This window comes from Podarcis erhardii (assembly GCF_964252035.2).
Source record: "Podarcis erhardii genome assembly, chromosome: 6".
Taxonomy (NCBI): domain Eukaryota; kingdom Metazoa; phylum Chordata; class Lepidosauria; order Squamata; family Lacertidae; genus Podarcis; species Podarcis erhardii.
In genome coordinates, this window is record NC_138510.1 from 66944578 (window position 1) to 66965094 (window position 20517).

Genomic DNA, 20517 nt, shown 5'->3' on the forward strand with positions numbered 1-20517 from the left:
CTTCAGATAACGAAAGTGTATCTTAAAAAAAAATGAGACAGCAAGAAACATACTCAAAACATGAAATACTTTGCAAATTCGCCTAGTGTCCTCCGCAGGGTTCCTTTAGCCAACTACAACTTTTTTTGTCTGTGAAATTTAATATGCTGAAGAGAGAAAGAGTATTTTCCCCCCCCCCCCATTATTTCATTAACGGACACTGGTACATTATTAAGTTCTAATGTCTTTCGATCATTTGAAATATTGAGCTAGTTAAACAAATTCATTGATGGATTCAGCAAGATAATTGGCTTTGTCTGACAGGATTCATGAAAGATGGCCTGACAGATAATTCTAGGCCGAACTGTTGTGAATGGTGGGGAAATAAATGACTTTATGGGCAATTCTCAGCTCACAGTCAGCCAGGTGGCTGCTTAGTAAGCCAGGTAGCTGTGTTGTGTGTGCGACGTCACAAGCTCATGGCATCACAGGCCCACCGTGGCACCAAGCCCTCCCCCAATGTTGGGCCGAAGCCAGCACCTTTGCTTACAATCAAGTGGCATATTGTCTTTCTTGAATTAAATAAATAAAAACAACCAGCCAGAAGCCAGTATTATTTTCCAATACAGATTAAAAATAATGAGTGTCTACAATAGATAGAATATAAATTATGAATCAGTCTTCAGAAAGCTGAGGTAAATGGCAGTGTTATTCCCAAGCACCAAACAAAAGGAAAAACAAAAGGAAAAAATAAAGGTGAAGATTTCAAAGATTGTAGGGGAAAGTTGCAGTGTATCAGTTTTAATGTAATTTTACCCTTGGCATGATAAGATTATTCACCACGTTGGTATCTTTGTAAGCGAATGGCAGCTTCAGTTTATTTTAATAAACTAATAATAATGAATAATAAATATTTGGAAACTTGGTGCAAGCAGGAAGAAACCAACAGGATCCCCCTGCAATCGTCTTTCTTTCTTTCTTTCTTTCTTTCTTTCTTTCTTTCTTTCTTTCTTTCTTTCTTTCTAGAATTTGGAGAAAGTTATAGGACCAGAAAAGATGCATGGTCACGTCTATGCTAATTGCATCAGTGGCTCCTCTGAAGGGAGTGACTGATGGTTTGCATTAACATTCCCGATTCCTGAATTAAGATGCTAGCCCCCATGCATGTTCTATTTCTGCCTCTTTCATATCAGAGTCATCTATCCTGATTTCACCTCATTCTTGTCAAACTTTAATTGATAATTCAGGATTCTTTGTATTTTATTTTATTTATTTTTTTAAATCTTTATGATAAATCTTTATCATAAGGAATGCATAGAGAAAGCAGTCTTCTTGAACTGGATTCAAACATGGTCATGTCTGCAGGTTTATAATATAGAGATTATGTAGAACTTGTGTTAAGGAACATTGCAACTGTCCTTTCAAGATAGTATTGTTTTCATTGTAAAATAAAGTGTAACGGTGTTTTGTTTTGTTTTTAACTTAGTGTCTCTCAAAATTAATGATTAATATTGGCGCATCAAGGGACGCAGGTGGCGCTGTTGTCTAAACCACTGAGCCTCTTGGGCTTACTGATCAGAAGATCGGCAGTTCGAATCCCTGTGATGGGGTGAGCTCCTGTTGCTCTGTCCCAGCTCCTGCCAACCTAGCAGTTCGAAAACACGCCAAAAAGCACAAGTAGATAAATAGGTACTGCTCCAGTGGGAAGGTAAACGGCATTTCTGTGTGCTGCTCTGGTTTGCCAGAAGTGGCTTAGGCGTGCTGGCCACATGACTCAGAAGCTGTTTGCGGACAAACGCTGGCTCCCTTGGCCAATAAAGCGAGACGAGCACTGCGACCCCAGAGTCGTCTGTGACTGGACTTAACGGTCGGGGATCCCTTTACCTTTACCTATGATTAAAATATTATTATGTCTCAATGAAAGCCATTCTAAAAACATATCTTTAATACATTTTGGTAGCTGTTTTGTTTTTTGGTTTTGTTTTAGCTGAGAAGTGCATCACAAAATTCAGAGGGGTTCAGCATCTGACTCAGAATACATTTCCATCTATATATTAGTCTGGGAGGTGCAAATTAAATTGGTTAATTTAAAAATACTGACCATTCCTAGTACTGAATATCCATATATTTCAGCTGTTTCCTATTCTCCATACCAATCATACCCTGTCGTATAAAGATGTGATGACAACCTTTAGAAATTTGTCTTCTTCCTGTTCCTTTCCTCACTTATTTAATTAAAGTACTTCGGTGGGGGGATTAATGAATACAATTCCTGGCTTTCACCCATGAGAATATGAACCCTTTCAATGACTGCTAGCCTTGACACAGTTAAGAGCTAATCAGGATGTTTCTTTTGTGTTCACCTACCATAGATTTCGCTAAAATATGCAGCTAGCAGCAGTACAGTGAATGTCCTTCTAATTTTGAAGAGTGAAGTAGGTGAGCAGACCTGCCTAATTAATTCTCTCAAGGGATTCTGGATGAACCTGAGGTCTCTTTATTTTAATTCTCAGCTATGCACAAAAAGCATGAATTGACTAGAATATATTTGGAGAAAGTGTTGCATTTACTCTGCTCATTTATGTGATCCTTTCACATTTGAATGCAGTTTTGTACTGAAGCTCTTTTATGTAAGGTACAAAAATCGTTTGAAGAGCACACATGGCTTTTCATGGACACACACAAAATAATCAAACTATTACTAAGTCAGTGTATGGTAGGGGCTTCCTTTTCTTATATCTTGAGGACAGTTCACACAACATGTTTTCCCCAGTGGTTTGAAAGAAAGTGATTACTGACAGGGGTGCCAACTTGAATAAAATATTGGGGGGGATACGCACCGCCCCACATAATCGATTGCATGACATGGCGCGCGTGCGCGCGCGCGCACACACACACACACAAATTGAATGACAATGCCCATCAGCTTAGGCAAGGCCTGGGCACTGCAAATATTTTATTGGGGAGAGGGACAAAGTGACCTTGACCCCTAAGAGTTGGCTCCTCTGAGTTTGAAACTCTCCACCTCATCCTGCCAACAGATTGCTTGCAGATCAGAAGCCCCTAATAATACAAGTGGCTCTGTATTTCAGTTCTTCCATAAAATGCCCCAGTCAGCTTAGTTTGCGGAAGAAACACAACCAAACTAACTAGAGAAATGCCCAGAGGTCCAAGAGGTATTACCATGGAGTATTTTTGATAGGTGTATAACAGGACCTTTGCCACACTGTTAACTCCTAGAGTCCCAAATTTGCTTCATCATTAATCTCTAAGGCTACAATGCCAACCCTTGTTTACACTAGGGAGATTTGAATTAAGCCAAAAAAGCCAAATCATGGCTTACGTAGTTCTGGGACAAAAGAAAAGCAGCCCAAATTCATGTTCTGTGGCCCTTGCACACTTGCTTGTCCATGGTTAGCCATGATTTGCATGCAAACTGGGCCACCATATTAACCTGAATAAGGAGCACCTTTAGGTGTCAAGCTCCAGATTGTAATCAATGTGATAAGATTTTTCATGACTTGGGAAAAGTAAGTATAGTCTTCATCTCCCAGATGTAGTTTCCTGCATAGCATGTCTTGCCAGTATTCCTGGAAAAAATATTTTTGTTGCCTTCAATCCCTACTTTCTTGGGTATCATGATCTGCCCAGTCCATCCTGATGTACCCATTTTCAGTTCCTATCAAAGTTATAGTTAAGATGTATTTATTTATTCAGCCTTCCTTTCCTCATTTTGTGCTTTTGAAGGCATGCTGCTGTGTCTGAACTTGGTAAACAAAATTGTTTTCTTCACTCTGAGTGCAGCGTAGTCCTTTTAAGGAATCCTGCTGTACTTGGATTAAATAACTGTGTCCTTTTGTCACTTGAGTTAATGAGTGAGCAGGGATGCATCAAAGTCAAGTCAAGAAATCAGAAATGAGGAAACTGTGCAACCGTACAAAGCAGGAGCAAATTCTTTTCCTTGGATTTGTGTTCTCCTCACCCCACATTTTCTCTATAGCTCTGGGAAAAGGAAAGTGGTATTGTATTCAGCACATAAGTAGAACGAAGGAAAGTGACTGCACAGAATGAATAGCAGACTCTATATATGCAAAAATGCAATGGAATATTGATATAGTTAAATATATTCTGGTATATATGATGTTCTGCTTAGTTGCTGTGGGTTTAATGTACTTCTTCAAAGCTCATGCAGAAGCTATTTGGTTTCTCAGAGATACCAGTGATTTATTTTTGGAATTTCTGTTAATGTGCCTGCTTAATAGTACCGAGAAGTGTATTGGGAAATATAAAGGGTGGAGAAGCATTGAATCCTGAATCCTGTTTAGACAAGACCGAAGAATTATCACTTGTGACTGTTAGAAATTGAAGATAGGTGAAGTATATTTACCTGTTATGAATGCTGTCTCAGTTTCAATAATTAATTAACACTGGATGTGTTCCTTCCACGATCCGCAGTTAAGGTGTTAACTTTCGTAACCTGTATATAACCAAAGTTACAAAGAGGATTGGTGTTTCTTTTATAAAATGGAGTTAAATTTATAAAAACGGGGGTCTATTTTCATGGATATTTTTGCCCCTGGCTTGAAAGAGCACCCCCATCTTAGGAGACATGAAGGGGTGATACAGTGAAATCTGATAGGCTATGCGGCTATGTGGCACTGTTATGTTCTAATCAACACTATGGTGCTGATCAGCAGAGGGAGAAAACATAGTGGCTATAAAAACATCAGCAAAAATGGGTAAGGCACAGGTGGAGATTTTTCCTCACACCCTCCCCAGAAGTATTTCATGTTCCCCAAGCACAACTGTAGCCTGAGAACATTTGACACAACCTTAAATATTTTGTACACATGCCTCTTGACTTCAGAATGGAAATTAAGCACACCCCAGCCCAGTAACCCCACAGCAGAACAGCTGGTAAACAAGCACAAGACCAGGTTTGGGGAACCTTTGACTTCCAGATGTTGAACTACAGCTCCCATAATCTCAGGCCACTGGCCACCATGCTTGCTAGGGCTGGTGGAAACTGGAGGGCCAAATGTTTATTTGATTTATTATATTTCTATGCCTTTTTTTAATTCCAAGTGGCTTACAAACAGTAAATAACAATAACATGATAGAACTTAATAAAGCATCACAAATGCAGCATAAATCACATAGAATAATTAACAGATCATCAGTGAAACAATTATAGTCTATAAAACACTTTTAACAAAGCAACAGCTAAAAAATAATAAGGTAAACATCACAAGTAAAGCACAAGTCATATTATATGATTAAACAAATCAATACAGCATTTATAATCTATAAAAGAATAGCGGCAACATTAACAAAATAGCAACCAGAAGATAAACCAAGCACTGTTAAATTCATACACACACTCTCCACAACCCCATAACTCATAATCCTTCACTCTATTCTGCTCATTAAAATACTCGCACACAGAATGCCTATGGCTCTCTTCTGAAGGTTCCTAGGGTGGAGGTGGCGCAGCCCAGGTGGAAAAAGCCATTACCCATGTCAAACAGAGTCTCTCCCCCCTCACGGTTCTTTCTCTGGAAACAGCTCCCTTAGGAAGGTTCCTAGGGCTGCAGGGTGGGGCAAGGTAGGTGGAAAAAGCCATTACCTGCTGGCCAACACAGAGTCTATTACCCCTCACAACCGTTCCCTGCACTAGACATACCACTTTATATCTTCTTCTTCTTCTTCTTCTTCTTCTTCTTCTTCTTCTTCTTCTTCTTCTTCAACTTACCATTCTAAAAGCAGATCTCAGATAGGGAAGTATGTGATTTATAATAAAGCATCCCTTCAAAGTTCTGACAATAACACATCTCTCACTCTTATGGAGTTTTTAAAATGGGATCACGGCCATGTTAATGGCTTTGCAGAAAGGGATCATGGCTCTGTTAAAGCAACTGAATATTTGAAACAGTCCTCAGAATCACAAACACTGCAACTTTAAAACCGTTTGGTGTGCTGTATGCTATTGACTTTAGCATCTGACTTTGAACTTTAGAGTCTAAAGCATGTCACTTGAACGTACCAGCCACAGATGCCTATGTAGGACTGTTCACAATATATGTTTCCACAATGTGATTATATTGATCCTTTTGCTTTGTGGGAGGTGCTTATTCCTTTTACTGACAGAAAGGCTTTAGAGCCGACAAAATTCACTCATTCAACTATTTGTGGAGCTCTAAATCTCTAGAGAATGGGGGGGGGGACCACTTTTGACAAATTAGACGCCATTTTCTTTTGTTGTGGTGCTATACTTTCTTCAATAAATATAGAGTTTCATTTATTTAAGAACAGGATATCTGCTCTCACATTCTGAGCTTATTGTTACTGGTGAAATGCTAGCATATATTGTGACAGCTCTGCCTATAGGATTTTTGGCAAGTTAATCTTGACAAATCCATATTATCTTCATTGTTGCAGTTTACTCTTCCTGTCATGTTTGGTTTGCCCCCTCACATTTTAACTGTATTTTACCCAGTGTATCTGGACAGAAGAAAAATGGGCCAAGCCAGCACAGTGCCATAAGTTGCTGGCAAATAATTTCCACACAGCTATATTAAGGAAATGGGAGACCCAGAGACTTTTCAGAGGTGACTTGGAAAGCCTGGGGTAGTCATTCATCACTGAGAAGAGAAGCTCCCACTAAGCAAGTTAGGCAGCCTCCTGAGTATACTGCAAACAGAGACCATTTTAAACAGAATCCATTAGATAAAGGTTTGTTGTTGTAGAGGAGAAGCCGGGGAAAGTAGTGCTGTATATGGTGTATTTCTTCATTGCTTGAGTAAAATGGGATTACCAAGCAGGGCTCAAATATGTTCAAACCCTGGAAGTCCTGTGTCAGAATCTAAAACGGCACTGACCTCAATCTGATGGAGTAACTGAATCCATGTGCATTGGATTTTTTGAAAGCCTCAGGCATGCTGATGCTGCTTGGCATGCTCATCTTGTCAAGAGAATTCAGTCCCTTCATATAGAAGGGATCTGTGGGGCCATGGCTCCTAATGATGTGGACATCTGAGGAGTGCAAACATTGGCCTGTAGGCCTGGGTTCTGGAATCAGGAAAACCAACCTGTCTAGCTGCCTACATGCCCATATTTCCTCACCTCAGACAACCATGTGAATGCATGGGCAGTGTGAATGGGACCAGGAAGACCTGTGCATTCTATACACTTCCCCTCTTGGTGCTTCAAGGTATTGTGCCCTGTTCCTCAAACCCTGCCTCCAGCAGAGTTCTGGGGCCTCCTATTGCCTCTTGCGGTCATGTGGTAGTAAAGAGTTGCCCTCCTGCACTGCTAAGGGTTCTAAGGGGGAATCCTCAAAAGAAAAACCAGCATCCTTCAAAAAATTACTGGGCTACAATACATATTATTCCTGACCATGGCCATTCTGCCTAGGATTGATGGAAGTTGGAGTCCAACACCATTTGAAGATCCACAGGTTCCCCATCCCTGGTTTCATCTTACTGTATTAAGATTTGATTGGTCTATAATATTTGTATAACCATCTGTTTAAATTCTGTTGATCTGTCTTTAAATTGTTCTTGAATTGCCATGAAATGTTGCTAAATTTTATTATGCAATGTTCTTTTTCTAATGGTATGAGCCTCTTTAAATCCAGCAAAGAGTTTGCCATGTGTGATGAATGCACTCCATAATATAGAAACATGTGCCTTTGTTATATGGTATGTGGATTTTGCATGATTTATCAATCAGACATGTCTTTCTTGTAGGAAATCATCTTCTGCAAAGCATCCTTTATTATTTCTGCTTGGAACAGAAACTATCGCTTCTTGATTCCACAATATGTTTTTGCAGGATATTGTCAACAATATGACCTTTTGGGGAAGTTTAAAATTGTTTTCACACTTCCAGCACTGCCTTCGTTAGCTTGACAGAAATATGTTTACAGTATAAAAATTCATTCTAAGGTGTTACAAATCACCCATTGTTGTTGTTGTTTCATTGTATTCCTTCATTAGCTGCGTATCTCCAGGAGGGAGGAAATGTAGAAAGTGGAATTTTGCTTTAAACAATGGAATCTGTATTCTGTCATGCTTTCCATCTCCCAAGGAAGGTATCTGAGAACTTACTTGTCTGTTTTTATTTATCTTGCCAGTGAAGTGTATTGATGAGAAGAAACAAGGTCCAATGGTGTTAAAACAAGACATGAAATATTGATTAATTCATTTTTAAAATTCCTTTTTCCTCCCGAGTATAGCCGTTTTAAGATGCTACTGTCAATATAGTACTTTCTAATAAACCTTCGCTATCAGAAGAACCCTCTTTCTTCATAGTACTTTGGTAAATGAGTATTATCCTTCCAAACTGGGAGCTTTAAAAAGCCCAAGGTAGCATCTTTTTACTGCTAAGAGAGGAAGCTGGTTAGAAAGAGCACAGCTAAATGCTGTTGTGTCTGACAGGAACTGTTCCTCCTGCTCTCTCCAGAATTTGGTTGAGAACTGTGAGTAGTTAGCAGTAAGTATTCTAGGTGGCTGGAGGCAATGCTTTTCATAGTGGCTGGAGAAACTCAGCAGACAGATACAGAGGAGGGTTAAAAGAATGGTACAAAACTGACAGTTGCAAGAGGCAAGAAACTGTTCTGCTTCGGTGTGGCTTTCTTAGTGCATTGGAGTGAAGGACAGTTACAGACTCATCTCTAGCAGGTGTTCTTGGAACAAAATCCCACAGTGTTAAATAGGACTTCATAGTGAGTGTAGCATTTTAGCCTGAATAAATCTCAAAGTGCAGAGAATGAAGAAACAGCAGTGGTTTCATTAAGGAGGAAAGAAAGAGCTTGACACTTAGGGTGTGTGTAGAGTTTGAATGGATCTTGAGTCCTGAGCTGAAGCAAGGTGCCTCAAAGAGATTTGGGTCTTATCAGCGGCGAAGTAGGATCTGTAAAAGGAAATACAAATCGAAGCATGGGTCCTAAAAGACCTTCATGGCACCTCAACAGTCCAGACTAAAAAAAAAAATGCTGCAGAGAAGCATCTTCTAAAACTCAAAGTACTGTACTTTTCCATGTATCAGACAAGGTTTTTTTACTCTAAAAGAAGGTCTAAAAACTTATGCATGGGTAGTGGGTAGGTGTGACGGATGATCGGTTGCAGCCATGATAGCTGTGGCAAATGCTGCTTTGTATTGGCTGATGTGCGTTAAATGGGTGTGCGATTGGTTGCTGCGTCAATTGCTGTTGTTGATTTTCTTCTGCTGCATTAATTTGGCTTGTGATCTCCTTCCGCTATCTGCGATTGGGCAGACACATTTTACAGATGCGAGTGATTGTTAGTGAGTGATTTTGAAGGTTGGGTTAGTGATTTACTTTAATTTCCCCTCCCCCAAAATACTTCAACAATGTTTGTCATTCCCCCCACCCCACCCGCATTAAAAAAAAGCTCAACAACTTCAGTTCACCCCCCCAAAAAAAAAACAACAACTCTGGGCTATTTTCTTAATTTGGAGTCCCCCAAAATAGGGGGCCTTATACAAGGGGGCGTGTTATACATGGAAAAGTACGGTAATATCCCCAAGTTTGTCATTTAAGGAATGACACCCGGATGGAATGATAGGGGAAGGGAGATAGAGAACTGGAATCGGGAGAGGGCAGATGGGGTGCTCCAATCCCAACTTCCAGGTCCAATTTTGTAATTGGAATGGGTTTCAGTTCTCCTGCCCAAAAACAACTCTAAATATTTATAGACACTTGATAGGTACCCAGACCATAACTCCTGAAGCTATTTGCCTGAATTTGGCAAGTTTTATCCAATATGGAGGGCTTGTAGAATGAGTGGGGAAAGATGTAGTCCCTTTTTTAAGAGACAATGAAGCACCTTTGCACAATGTTCCGACAACCTCCCATAGTCATAATATGAATTCAGGCATTCATCCATGCTGTTAATGATCAGGTACCTGGATCAGGATGCAGAAGTATTTTGGCAACATCCCATGTGGGGTTATAATAGCTCTCCTCAGGAATCCATTCATGTGATTCAAAATTAGAAGGAAGCCCAAAATTGGGGGGGGGGTGTCTGCTGGCTCCATCCCTGCTGTCATGTCCCCACCAATCCCAAAACCAGTGTGTTGTGAAGGGAACATCTGTAGACAGGAACTGGCTGTATATACATAGGCTCCTTTCAGGATTTAGAACCCTGTACATCTGTTGTTCAAGTTTAAGAGAGAGAGAGAAGAAGCAACCATTTCATAGTAAGAAAAAGTGAAAGACCCAGTGAAAGGTCTTGGGAAACAGATGTAGATATGATCTCTTGCATGGGAAACCACAATGAACCTCATGTTACAGTTTGAATAGGTTTGGAATGGGGAGTCAAAAAAAGATCAAGCTAAGATTCCAGTATAACTAGAGAAGATATGATGCTCTGGGATTTTAGTCATCCCATAAATGACTTAGGTTTTTAGCAGCAAACCTAAGTTGTAACCATGTTTACATGTGACAGTAAGCTGAGACAACCTTGCTACTCTTGATGACTATGTTGATAGGAATATGTCTCCTGTATACATTACATTTTAGGTAGGGCTGATTACCTAAACACACAGCGTGTGAATCATTCTTGAGCAGGCTTCCCCAACTTGGTTCCCTCCAGATGTTGGACTACAACTTCCTTTATTCCTGGTGTGGGTCTTTGGGAAGATGTAGTACAAGGCATTTGGAGCACACCAGATTGAGGAAGACTAATCTTGGAGGGGGAAGCAGTTCTTGAGAAAGCAGGAGTTCTGCTATGCTGACAGTTACGTAGCAGAATGAGTGAAGTGGGAAGTGTGAATTATGTTAATTGTGGAGAAAGGGCTTCATCATGGTCAAAGATGGCTACTTCCCAGAAGTTCCAAGTTCAAATATGTGTCATTTTAACGTTACATGAAAGCATCTAAGTGTAAAGGTCACACTCTGGTGCTACACATTTGTTTCTTAAAGTTGTAAATAATTTTTCTACATTATCCTACATAAATTTCCAGATTTCAGAAATGCATATAGTCAAATCTTAGGTATGCTTTTTTGCAAAAATAAGTCCAACTATGCAGAATGGAACTTGCTCTCAGGTGAGTGTACATAAAATCACAGCTTTAGTGTCTAGCATTTCTTTTGCAGGCTAACCCAGAGAATCCAAGCCTGCTGGAGTGGGAGGACAACGATAAATAACTCGAAATAATTACATATTTTTGTCAGTTTGTCAAGTTGTTGAATGTCTTTTGTGCCAGATAACGGATGATATGTCTTTGAGAAAGTGTTAGCAATTCCTCAATGTGGTCTGCTGTGTGTTGTGTCTTTTACAGAATCCAGTCAGGATCCTATCTCAGTACTGGTTGGTTTACCTTAATTCTGGCTATGGATGCTTGCTACAGAATACATGTCTATGGGATGATAAATGACACCTACTGCAAGTAAGATCACAGGAAATTATTTTCATGCATCTACAATTCTGATGCCTTGTCAAAATTTCACAATTCATTTTAATGCCATAAATCCAAGAAATTGATTAGGTAGGCATCCCCCCACAGCGGTCTGTATTGACATGGCACTTTATTGTCAGTGTATTTAGTCCCCATATGGCATGTGGTATTGATTAAATAAAAGCATTTACAAAAGTTTAATGTCAAATGTCATGAAGAAGTTTTACAATGAAAGACTTTCTGCCAAATCAGAATGAAGCCGGGGACACGGGGACACATTTCTGTTAGCTTCTTACAGCTCCTGTGCAGTGAGAGTGTACAGTATAAGCAAAAATCTATCCTCTCTTGGAATTGAGTAAACTACTGCAAATAATTTGAAGTGATTTGCCCTGATACAGGTCAGGAGATCCACCTGCACAAGCAGCTGCTGGATCAGAAACCACAGGCATGAATTAGATGTGCATTAAAATGCACTTTGAAATGTACAAGTGCACAGCAGAGGGTGTTCCTGTCTGCGTTGCATTACTTTCAGCTGCATTTGATAAACATTCTCACACAGCTAGTTATCAATAAGTAAATACCTTTTTATGCGCAACTAATAATTATAATTAATTATAAATATAATAGAGGAAAATTGGAGTGATTATGGATTCCTTAATAATACTAATAATAGGGAACAACAACAACAACAACAACAACAACAATAATAATAATAGAAAAATAGTTAGACACACTAGCCAGGGCCTGGCCAGGACGGCTTTCCTGTTATAGGTTCTTGGCTTGACAATGTATGTGAGCCTCACCAGAGCCTTGTCCAGCTGAGGAATCACACACCTCCTACCCAAGCAAACAAGCCCCACCTGGGCTGTGGATCCTTGCCTGCCTTCCCTCCGAACTGGCAGCTGTAAGTTCTGGAATCCTGAGGGCAGGCAGTGATATGTCCTATTTCACCACTTAGGGCAAAACAGGAAGTGCCACCCTGCTCTGCCACACCACCACCACCAGTGGGGCACTCACCACCACTGCGCCATCTGCCGGTGGCGACTGCAGCTCTGCTACCCGCTGTGTCACCTCCGCCGCTTGTGGAGAAGCACTGCTGGCATTGGTCCCTGAAAGAGCTTGCGAGATCTCTCCCAAATCTCAAGACATTTTTGCTCTCCTAGACATTTTGCAAGACTTTGATGAGATCTCACAAGATCTTCCAGGAAATCAGCACCTATCCTGGCACCACTTCTCGGCCAGGATGCAGGCCTGGTGTCAGGATGCTGTCAGGATGCAGGCCTGGTGTCAGGATGCTGTCAGCTCCTGACTGGTTGCCCAGGAAAGTACAAAGACAAGGAAGAGTTTCTTACCGTCCTTTTTTATTTCAGGCTTTACATAGAGAGGCTATAGAACCCAGCCTCTTGTATAATGGCTTTATCCCGAGTGAATCTCCACCTCCTGTCTCTCCCACTTCCTCATTCATCACTTCTACATGTGCTGCTATGTGCTCTTTGCTCTCCTACTTTTAAGACTTGCCGGGTTTTGGGAGATGGAGGGTCTGGAATGCTTTCTAATGACCACATTTCAGCCAGCTGCTGCTGCTCCTTTCCTATTATTTCCCAGTTTTTCCCTTCTGCCTCTGAGCTGCCACCTCCCTCAAACCCCTGTTGTCAATCTATACTGTCTTCCTCTTCCTCCTTCCTGGAAGGGTCAGGATGGGGAGGCAGTCTCCACCATTCCTTCTCTGCCCAGTCCCTGACAGGAAGGAATGACATTTTCCCATCCTTCTAAGATCTGCTCAGCAAAGCTATTTATTCTCCTATATATGCAGATGATGGAGTTCTAATTTCACAGACATGGTTGGGTCTTGAGCTGTTACTGATTGAATTTGCTGATTACTGTAAAAAAAGAAAAAAGAATCCTTAACTATCAAACATTCAAAATCCAAAATTATGGTATTCTCCAAGAAGGAGATGAAAATCTTCTGTGTCCTGGATAATCATGGATTTGATCAAATTGATTTGTATAAATGTTGTTTCAGCTGGGGAACCCAGGGAACACTGACAAAGGCCAAAGCAGAGCAGTCTGGGAGTGCAATAGTTTGTTTCCTTTGTACAAAGGGTAGAATATTTATCCTAATGGCAATTTGTATTTTTTTAAACAAAATTATATCCCAGGTTCTTTTTGGAACAACTATTTGGTTTCCATGTTTTAAAATCTCTCCAGAAGGTCTTTCTTCTATTTATATAGAAACCAATTTGTTTTTCAATGTTACTCTAAATTTGGAAGCTGGTCTAAATTCTTTGAGCAGCCTGGCTTAGACATATTCCATTCACTTTTGACATACGCAATTGGGCTTTCCTCCCCACCCTCACCCCCTCAAAAAACCCTTGATGAATATATCTGTATTTCCAAACACTTGTTTGCTGCATTTATATTTTATGTGTTCTGGTCAGGGGTCAGTTAAGGCTGTTTTCTTTTCTGAGGCAAAGGACACTATGCTCCCGTTCCTGCTTTGATGTCCTTCCTTTCCCCTTGATTTCCTGTTGCCATTGATGTTCTGCTTTACTTTATTGAAATAAATTCACTGGAAATATGTTTTTAAAAATGCCCCCGTCCCAATCTGAGGGTCACAGGCTAGTTCAGGAGCTGCATCATAGACCTGTGTGGCACACACTACTCTCAGAAGTTTTATGACATTCAAACAGTATATAGGTTTTGTTAAATAAAAAAAAAAAGCCTCCAGAAGACGGGAATGGCTGAAGGTTCAGGAAGAGTAACCAGTGCTGTTGTCCTCAGTGTCTGCTGCTTGAGGTGATTGCCTCACTTTCCCTAATGATAGGGCTGGCCCTAGTTCTGGTGTGCATATGAAATATTGTAGGTATGATGAACTTAATGAATAAATCAGCCCTGTGACTATGTAAGTAGTTCGCAGACTTAAACTTTATTATTAATATCCATTCATACTGTGCTCTGCATGTTCCAAATGTGATCTCCTTCTTTTGTCCAGAAACTTTTACTGTGACTTTTATTTAATGTATACAGATGTGTTTATGGTAGATTTATTTACATGGCCAAGAAAATATATTTCATTGACTTCTGTGTTTTGTCTTTGTTCCAGGTCAGAAGGCTTTAGGAAAGTTCCTTATCACTATTATGAGCCTGGAAGAGATGAATGTGATGAGTACTTTCTGCATGAAAATGCACCCTATGGAGGTCACAGGTTTATCACAGAAAAAAAAGTGTTTGCTGACTGGGCTAAGAGGCGCACGATAACATTTACACATCCTAACTGGACATTGTCATGATGCTGGTTCTCACAGTCTTCCCTTAAGGAGCATAATGTTCCATTCAAGGCATGCCACAGTTTACAGTGATATTTTCAACTTACTTGACTTCCACAACTTTAGTGGCATGGAAGAAACAAGATGGCCCCACCATTTAACAAGTGGGGTGAAACTTATCCATCTATGGAAGACATGCAGGATGCTTATTCTATCTCTTAGGGTTGGGATAGAATAACGCACTTTGTTTTTAAACTGGACTTTATTTTTATTTTTTTTAAATCAAGATGGTAACAGTTTGCTTTTAATATGATAATGTTCTTAAGGAAGGAAATACACAATCCCATGCAGTCCCACTATCCTGGCTGTTTGTGGATAAATGATATAAATACTTGAATTTAGATTGTAAATTAGAGTTTTCATTACCAAGAGAACCTTCTTGTCTTAGGCGCAGATTGTTAAGGGCCAGCTGCGTATGTGTTTGTTTGTTGTTAAAAATATACGCATGGCTACAAATTCACATTATATGAGAAAATTAGAGATGGGTTAAGAAAGATTCCTGAACTCCAATTAGTTTCTACACATGGGGATTTTGTATGTCTGAAGCCCAGGAGTACTTCATATGCTGTGAATGACAACCTGCTACAACAGCAGTTCAACAATCCAGGCTTTCTGGACATTGCCTCAGATTTTCCTGGCATGCATCAACACAGCTACCTTCTGCTCTAAAAAATACTCCGTAGACGTGGACAGCACATTTCATTAGGGTGTGCACCCAGGAATTTATTGAATACATATTCATACTCCATCATAAAGGATATTAATTTTATACATCAAATGAACTAAAACATAACTAAACTCTTTTATTTTAATTAGCAACTAAAATATCATTTATTTATTTAGCTGTAGTGATAATCAGGTGTATACAAAGATACAGTCAGTTTTATTTTTCTTTATATTTAATTACACAACCAAAATTGACCAAAACAGATTAAGGGTGTTTCATCTTCCTGTCTTAGAGAGCGAGATGCTTCTCACCATGAGTTATGGACTTAAATTCCTCAACCACATCATTCTAATTAACTTAAAAGCAGCCCTTCACTCCCACAGATATCTCTACACAAAAGGTGACAAGTGGAGCTCGGGTGGAGACAGAGTTATGAGACAGAAGAAGGCTAGAATGTCCAACTTCCTACCTTACTACCACTACAGGAGCCAATCATCTCATCACTGCTTCTAGGGGCAGACTCAGGCAGAAGCTGCAACTCCACCCCAGATCCATTCCAGCCTTTTTATTCTGCCTATGTCTCTCTGTCCCCTTCCCTTCCTTTTTTTTTATAATAATTTTTATTGGGTTTTCACATTTTTTAAAGACAAACACACAAGTTACAACAAAAACAAAACAGATATCATCTCAACGCCTTGTTTTCTTAACCTTATTCCCCGGACTCCCCCCCACCCCCTCTTCATACATCCCTATTCCCATGATTCGTTCAGCAAATTTTAGTTTCTTCTTCTTAACCTATAGTTGATATTTTTAAATATATCTCTTCGTGATTAGCCCCATTTCTCTTATCCCCAGCTCTTATAAACATTTAAATTTTTTCCTAAGGTCGGCGTAGATTCCCTTCCCCCGATTTCCCGTTTTTAAATGTAGACCCTTTTCACCCAACCCAAAATTTATCGTCGTTCTTACCCTTCTGCTTCCCCCTCCCCCCTTCCCAGGTTCTGGTCCCTTTTCAAATAAAAATCAACCGTAGTTTTTAGCCCGGATTCCTCACGTCCGAGGCCTTTAAGTCCCTTTCAGTTCCTCTCCGTCGATTCTGTTGGAAGTCTCTTATATCGGTCATCAAATCTCGAAACAATCCATTCTCCATCACTCCAATTTTTCTTCCCACATGGATACTTGATAGCAACTGCTGCCAAAAGTCAACCAGTCTTTCATGATCAAAAGGAAAGCCCCAATCGTATTTCTTGTATCCTTCGAGTTCCTGTTTTCCAGATACTTCAGGGGCCCCCTCCTTCATCCTTAACATCTTTTGCAGTGTTGTAATCCAGATAATCCAATAGTCTTTTCCCTTGCGTTCCACCATTATGGACTTTTTGTTGGTATTTTTCAATTGTTCTTTCTCCTCTCCTTGCTCTCTTTCCTCCGATTCTTGGAATGTCTTTTCTGTTTCGGCTGCAGATTCCTTTCCTGTCAAATCCTTCATGCATTCAGCAGAGTTGCTTGTTCCTGAAGTCAAGGTCATTAATTGTTTGTTCATACTCAGACTCTGCTCTTGCAATATTCCCACAAGATAAAACATCCTGTTTATCTCTGCCTGTAGTTTTCCTTCTGCCGCCATTGTAGTAGCTTTGGAATCCCCCTAGAGGGATTCTGGTTACTTTGTAAACTTTTTCCAACAGTCCAAATCTTTTTTATTTCTTTCTATCAAATCTCCAACCACTTTGTTTCAATTTAGCTTTTAGTTCAGAGGGATATCAGTTAACAAGTTTTCAATCTGTCCATTTAACAGTTCTTTTGACAACTTATTCTTCTGCACCAGACTCAAACACGGGACTCTCCCTGGTCCCGGGGGGGGGGGGATTTCACAAAAAATTTCTCCTCACTCTCCAGCACAACACTTCCTTTGTTAAATCGTGGAAGAAGTTTCTTTTATAATGTATAAGTGTATCTTTTCCGCCTTAGTTCTCTGAACTTTGCTTAAACATTGTCTGTAATTAGGGGGGGGTGCGGACTCCCTTTTAGCACACCCTCCGGTCGTCTCCAATTCGAAAGAAAAATTTCTTAAAGCCAAATTCCATTTACTCACGGGTTAATTCTTTCAATCCAAATTTCCAGGGAGAAAGTCAGCGCTCTCCGGTCGTGGCTCGCGGCTCCGCTCCACCGAGGTGTTGATCGACTCTCAGCGCCACACCACCCTCCGTACCCTTTTTCGAGGGTCGGGGGGGTGCTTAAGGCGCCCACCGAGTCTTCCTGTCCGCAGGCTTCAGCGCCTGCGGTTTCTAAGGGTCCCCGCGTCGCCGGCGCGGCAAGACCCGTCCTCGGTGGAGCCGATTCCCTCCGCAGCTCGGAGGGAATCCGCCATTTCCAGATCGCGCTAACCCGGAAGTCCTGTCCCCTTCCCTTCCCTTCCCTTCCCTTCCCTTCCCTTCCCTTCCCTTCCCTTCCCTTCCCCCTTTGTCTCTCTCCCACCACTCTTCCCCACAGGTCCTGGCCACTGAGGGAGCTGTGTTGCCACTTTGTTCTCTTTCCTCCACACCACAATTCCTGTTTTTTAAAAAACGACAAGAACAATGTTAGGGTGTGCCTAGGCACACCCAGCACACCCAATGTGCATGTCTGCAGTATGTACACTCCCTTTTTGGAGCAGAACTTATATAGCTGTTGTTTGACATCTTAAGGAAGCTCCACAGACCTGCATGTGGAAATAGAGGCCCTGGAATCTCATACCTCTAAAATGGTTTTGGATAGCCAATGCTTTGTGGTCTTGAGCAGTTTAGCTCAACTCTCTGCCTCAAACTCTCCATGTTGAAAAATGGGGATAATACCTACCTCACAAGGCCATTGTGAAAATGAGTGTATGGACTTTTGGTGATAGTTCATTTGAATGGCTTCTTCCTAGCCATGGGAGCTTCATACACATTCCTCTGTGTTTTGTACTTTGAGGAACATTGAATCTGAAGTGTGAATCCATGCTAGGCAATGATGGCTGCATTTGAATGTCATAAAAAAAACCCCAGGAGTAGACCCAGCCTTTTTCGGGACTGATGCAGTATGTGCTCATCTTGCCTCCTCTGGTGTGGCCAAAGAAGGAGTTTAGAAGCAATCACTTCAGATTTCAATTAACTACAGTTTAGTGTTACATCCAAACCCTAAACTTTGGTTAATGTTAACTATGTTTTGTTGAAACAAGCCAGCCTCATAATCTATGGATTGAAGTTGGCTTGTTTTCAACAAACCATACCTGACAGTAGCCACAGTTTTACAGTTGCGTAAAGCACAACAAGCTTTGGTTAATCAAAAACAGAAGTGAAAACTTCCAAATTCCTCGTTGCTGGATTGCAGGAAGCAACAGAACCCAGAGGGGGGGGCTAGGCTCTCATTGCTTTCAGTTTATCATGACATCCAACCTCTAAATATCTTCATTCCTATTGCAACCACTCAGTGTGCATTGACTTCTTCTGAAAGTTCTTGTTCTCAGAAAACTATCCCTTTAATGGATGGAGCTCAGGAATGTTTTCTATTTGCCCATTTCTAATTGAAATACTACCCTGATTTATCTGTTTGTGTGAGGATCATACAAAATAAAAAAATTCCTTCCAGTAGCACCTTAAAGACCAACTGAGTTAGTTCTAGGTATGAGCTTTCGTGTGCATGCACACTTCTTCAGATACACACACTTCTTCTATCTGAAGAAGTGTGCATGCACACGAAAGCTCATACCTAGAACTAACTCAGTTGGTCTTTAAGGTGCTACTGGAAGGAATTTTTTTATTTTGTTTTGACCATGGCAGACCAACACGGCTACCTATCTGTAACTGGATCATACAAAAGTTAGATACCGGTAGTTAGCTCAGCAAATTAGTTATGAGCCTATGTAACAGAGACAAATATTTAAAGCAGAGGAGGTAGATGAGACAGATAATGACTGCTAATCCAGTAACTGCTAATCCATAGTTTAATGCAAGTGGGAGGAGGAGTTCAATAGCTTATGCTTGCATTTCTGCTTAACTGCAGCTTGTCATGCCATCTGAACCAACAAACTGTCGTTCATGTAAACTATGTTTTAATTAAAACAGACTAACTTCAAATGGTGTTTCAACAAGCCATAGTTGACATTAACCATGGTTTAGGGTTTAGATGAAATACTAAAATTGAAGATAATGGGAATAGGAAGCAAAGACTTCTAGACATCTCTTGCAGTTAGAAGCCTGAGGCTCCAAGCACAATCACATCACACTAAACTATGGTTTAGCATGGCTTTTGAATACTGTCAGTTAATCAAAGTTTGGATAATGAGGCTTCTACTATACAATGTCTCCTTATAAAGCTATTTCCATTTACATCAGAAGAGGGGTTTTTTCATATAAAAAATCTGAAATAAGTCTTAAGATCCATACCATTTGAAAAGATTCTCTGATAATAACCTGGGTATCAGAACAACACTGAACTAGTACTGTTAAAACTTGAAAAGAGGTTTATTGACCCTTATTCTTGTAGAACTGTCAAAAAGCCTAAGCATTGAAACCACCAGGCATTTTGTATTACTTTGCTGAATCATGAACAAGTGATTGCAAAATCCTATTTTTTACATGTAAGTGTTTGTATAAGGATTGTTATTTCCTGTTGTATATTTGTATATAGAGGTCTATCTTTTATATGTACACAGTATATATATATGTTCTCATCTCATCATCACCATTATTAAGTGCCACCTTCCTGCACTGGGGATTTTGTGCACATCATGCTGTTGTGTGGTTTTACACCTGGGTAGTTGTCTTCTGCCTTCGCAGCATACTAAAGACGAGCTCTCATTTCTCCCCAGGTAGATTCTCACTGAGCTCTAATAAATTACCTCAAGCTCTTGCTTTATTTGTGGGCTTGTAACTACCTCACGGTAAACACAACGAGTTTCTCTTGGTTCAGCAGTCAAGGGTTAGAACAGAATGTGTGCACAAACCTTGTCAGGAAAACATCATTCACCAGCAGTGCTCTTGAGTACTCCACGACTTCCTTGCCGCTCCTGATATTAGTCTCATTGCTTTTATTTCTCCTGTGACTGTGCCCTTGCTTGCCAATTGTTAGAAATGTCTTCTTATTCATTGTACTTTGCTTTTTATTCTT

The 20517-nt window shown here is 40.4% G+C and overlaps 1 protein-coding gene and 1 long non-coding RNA gene across 4 annotated transcripts in view; one reads left to right on the top strand and one right to left on the bottom strand.

The window, feature by feature from the left end:
• The window catches only part of ST6GALNAC3 (ST6 N-acetylgalactosaminide alpha-2,6-sialyltransferase 3), a 273659-nt gene that overhangs the window by 248558 nt on the left and 4584 nt on the right, over nucleotides 1–20517 (top strand). For 2 of the 3 annotated variants that reach the window (XR_014158199.1, XR_014158200.1), the window contains 2 exons: nucleotides 11284–11391; nucleotides 14504–15433. Coding sequence is in view for 1 of the 3 variants with exons in the window: in XM_081868364.1 (XP_081724490.1) it covers nucleotides 11284–11391; nucleotides 14504–14690 (295 nt within the window). In the remaining 2 variants the exon portion in view is untranslated. The remainder of the gene's footprint in view (nucleotides 1–11283; nucleotides 11392–14503; nucleotides 15434–20517) is intronic. The other variant, XM_081868364.1, reaches the window with a different exon arrangement.
• On the bottom strand, nucleotides 15427–20291 carry LOC309345353. Its single transcript, XR_014158204.1, has 3 exons — nucleotides 19202–20291; nucleotides 17776–18953; nucleotides 15427–15973 (listed from the first exon to the last, which is right to left on the bottom strand). It is a non-coding gene; the product is annotated as an uncharacterized lncRNA (long non-coding RNA).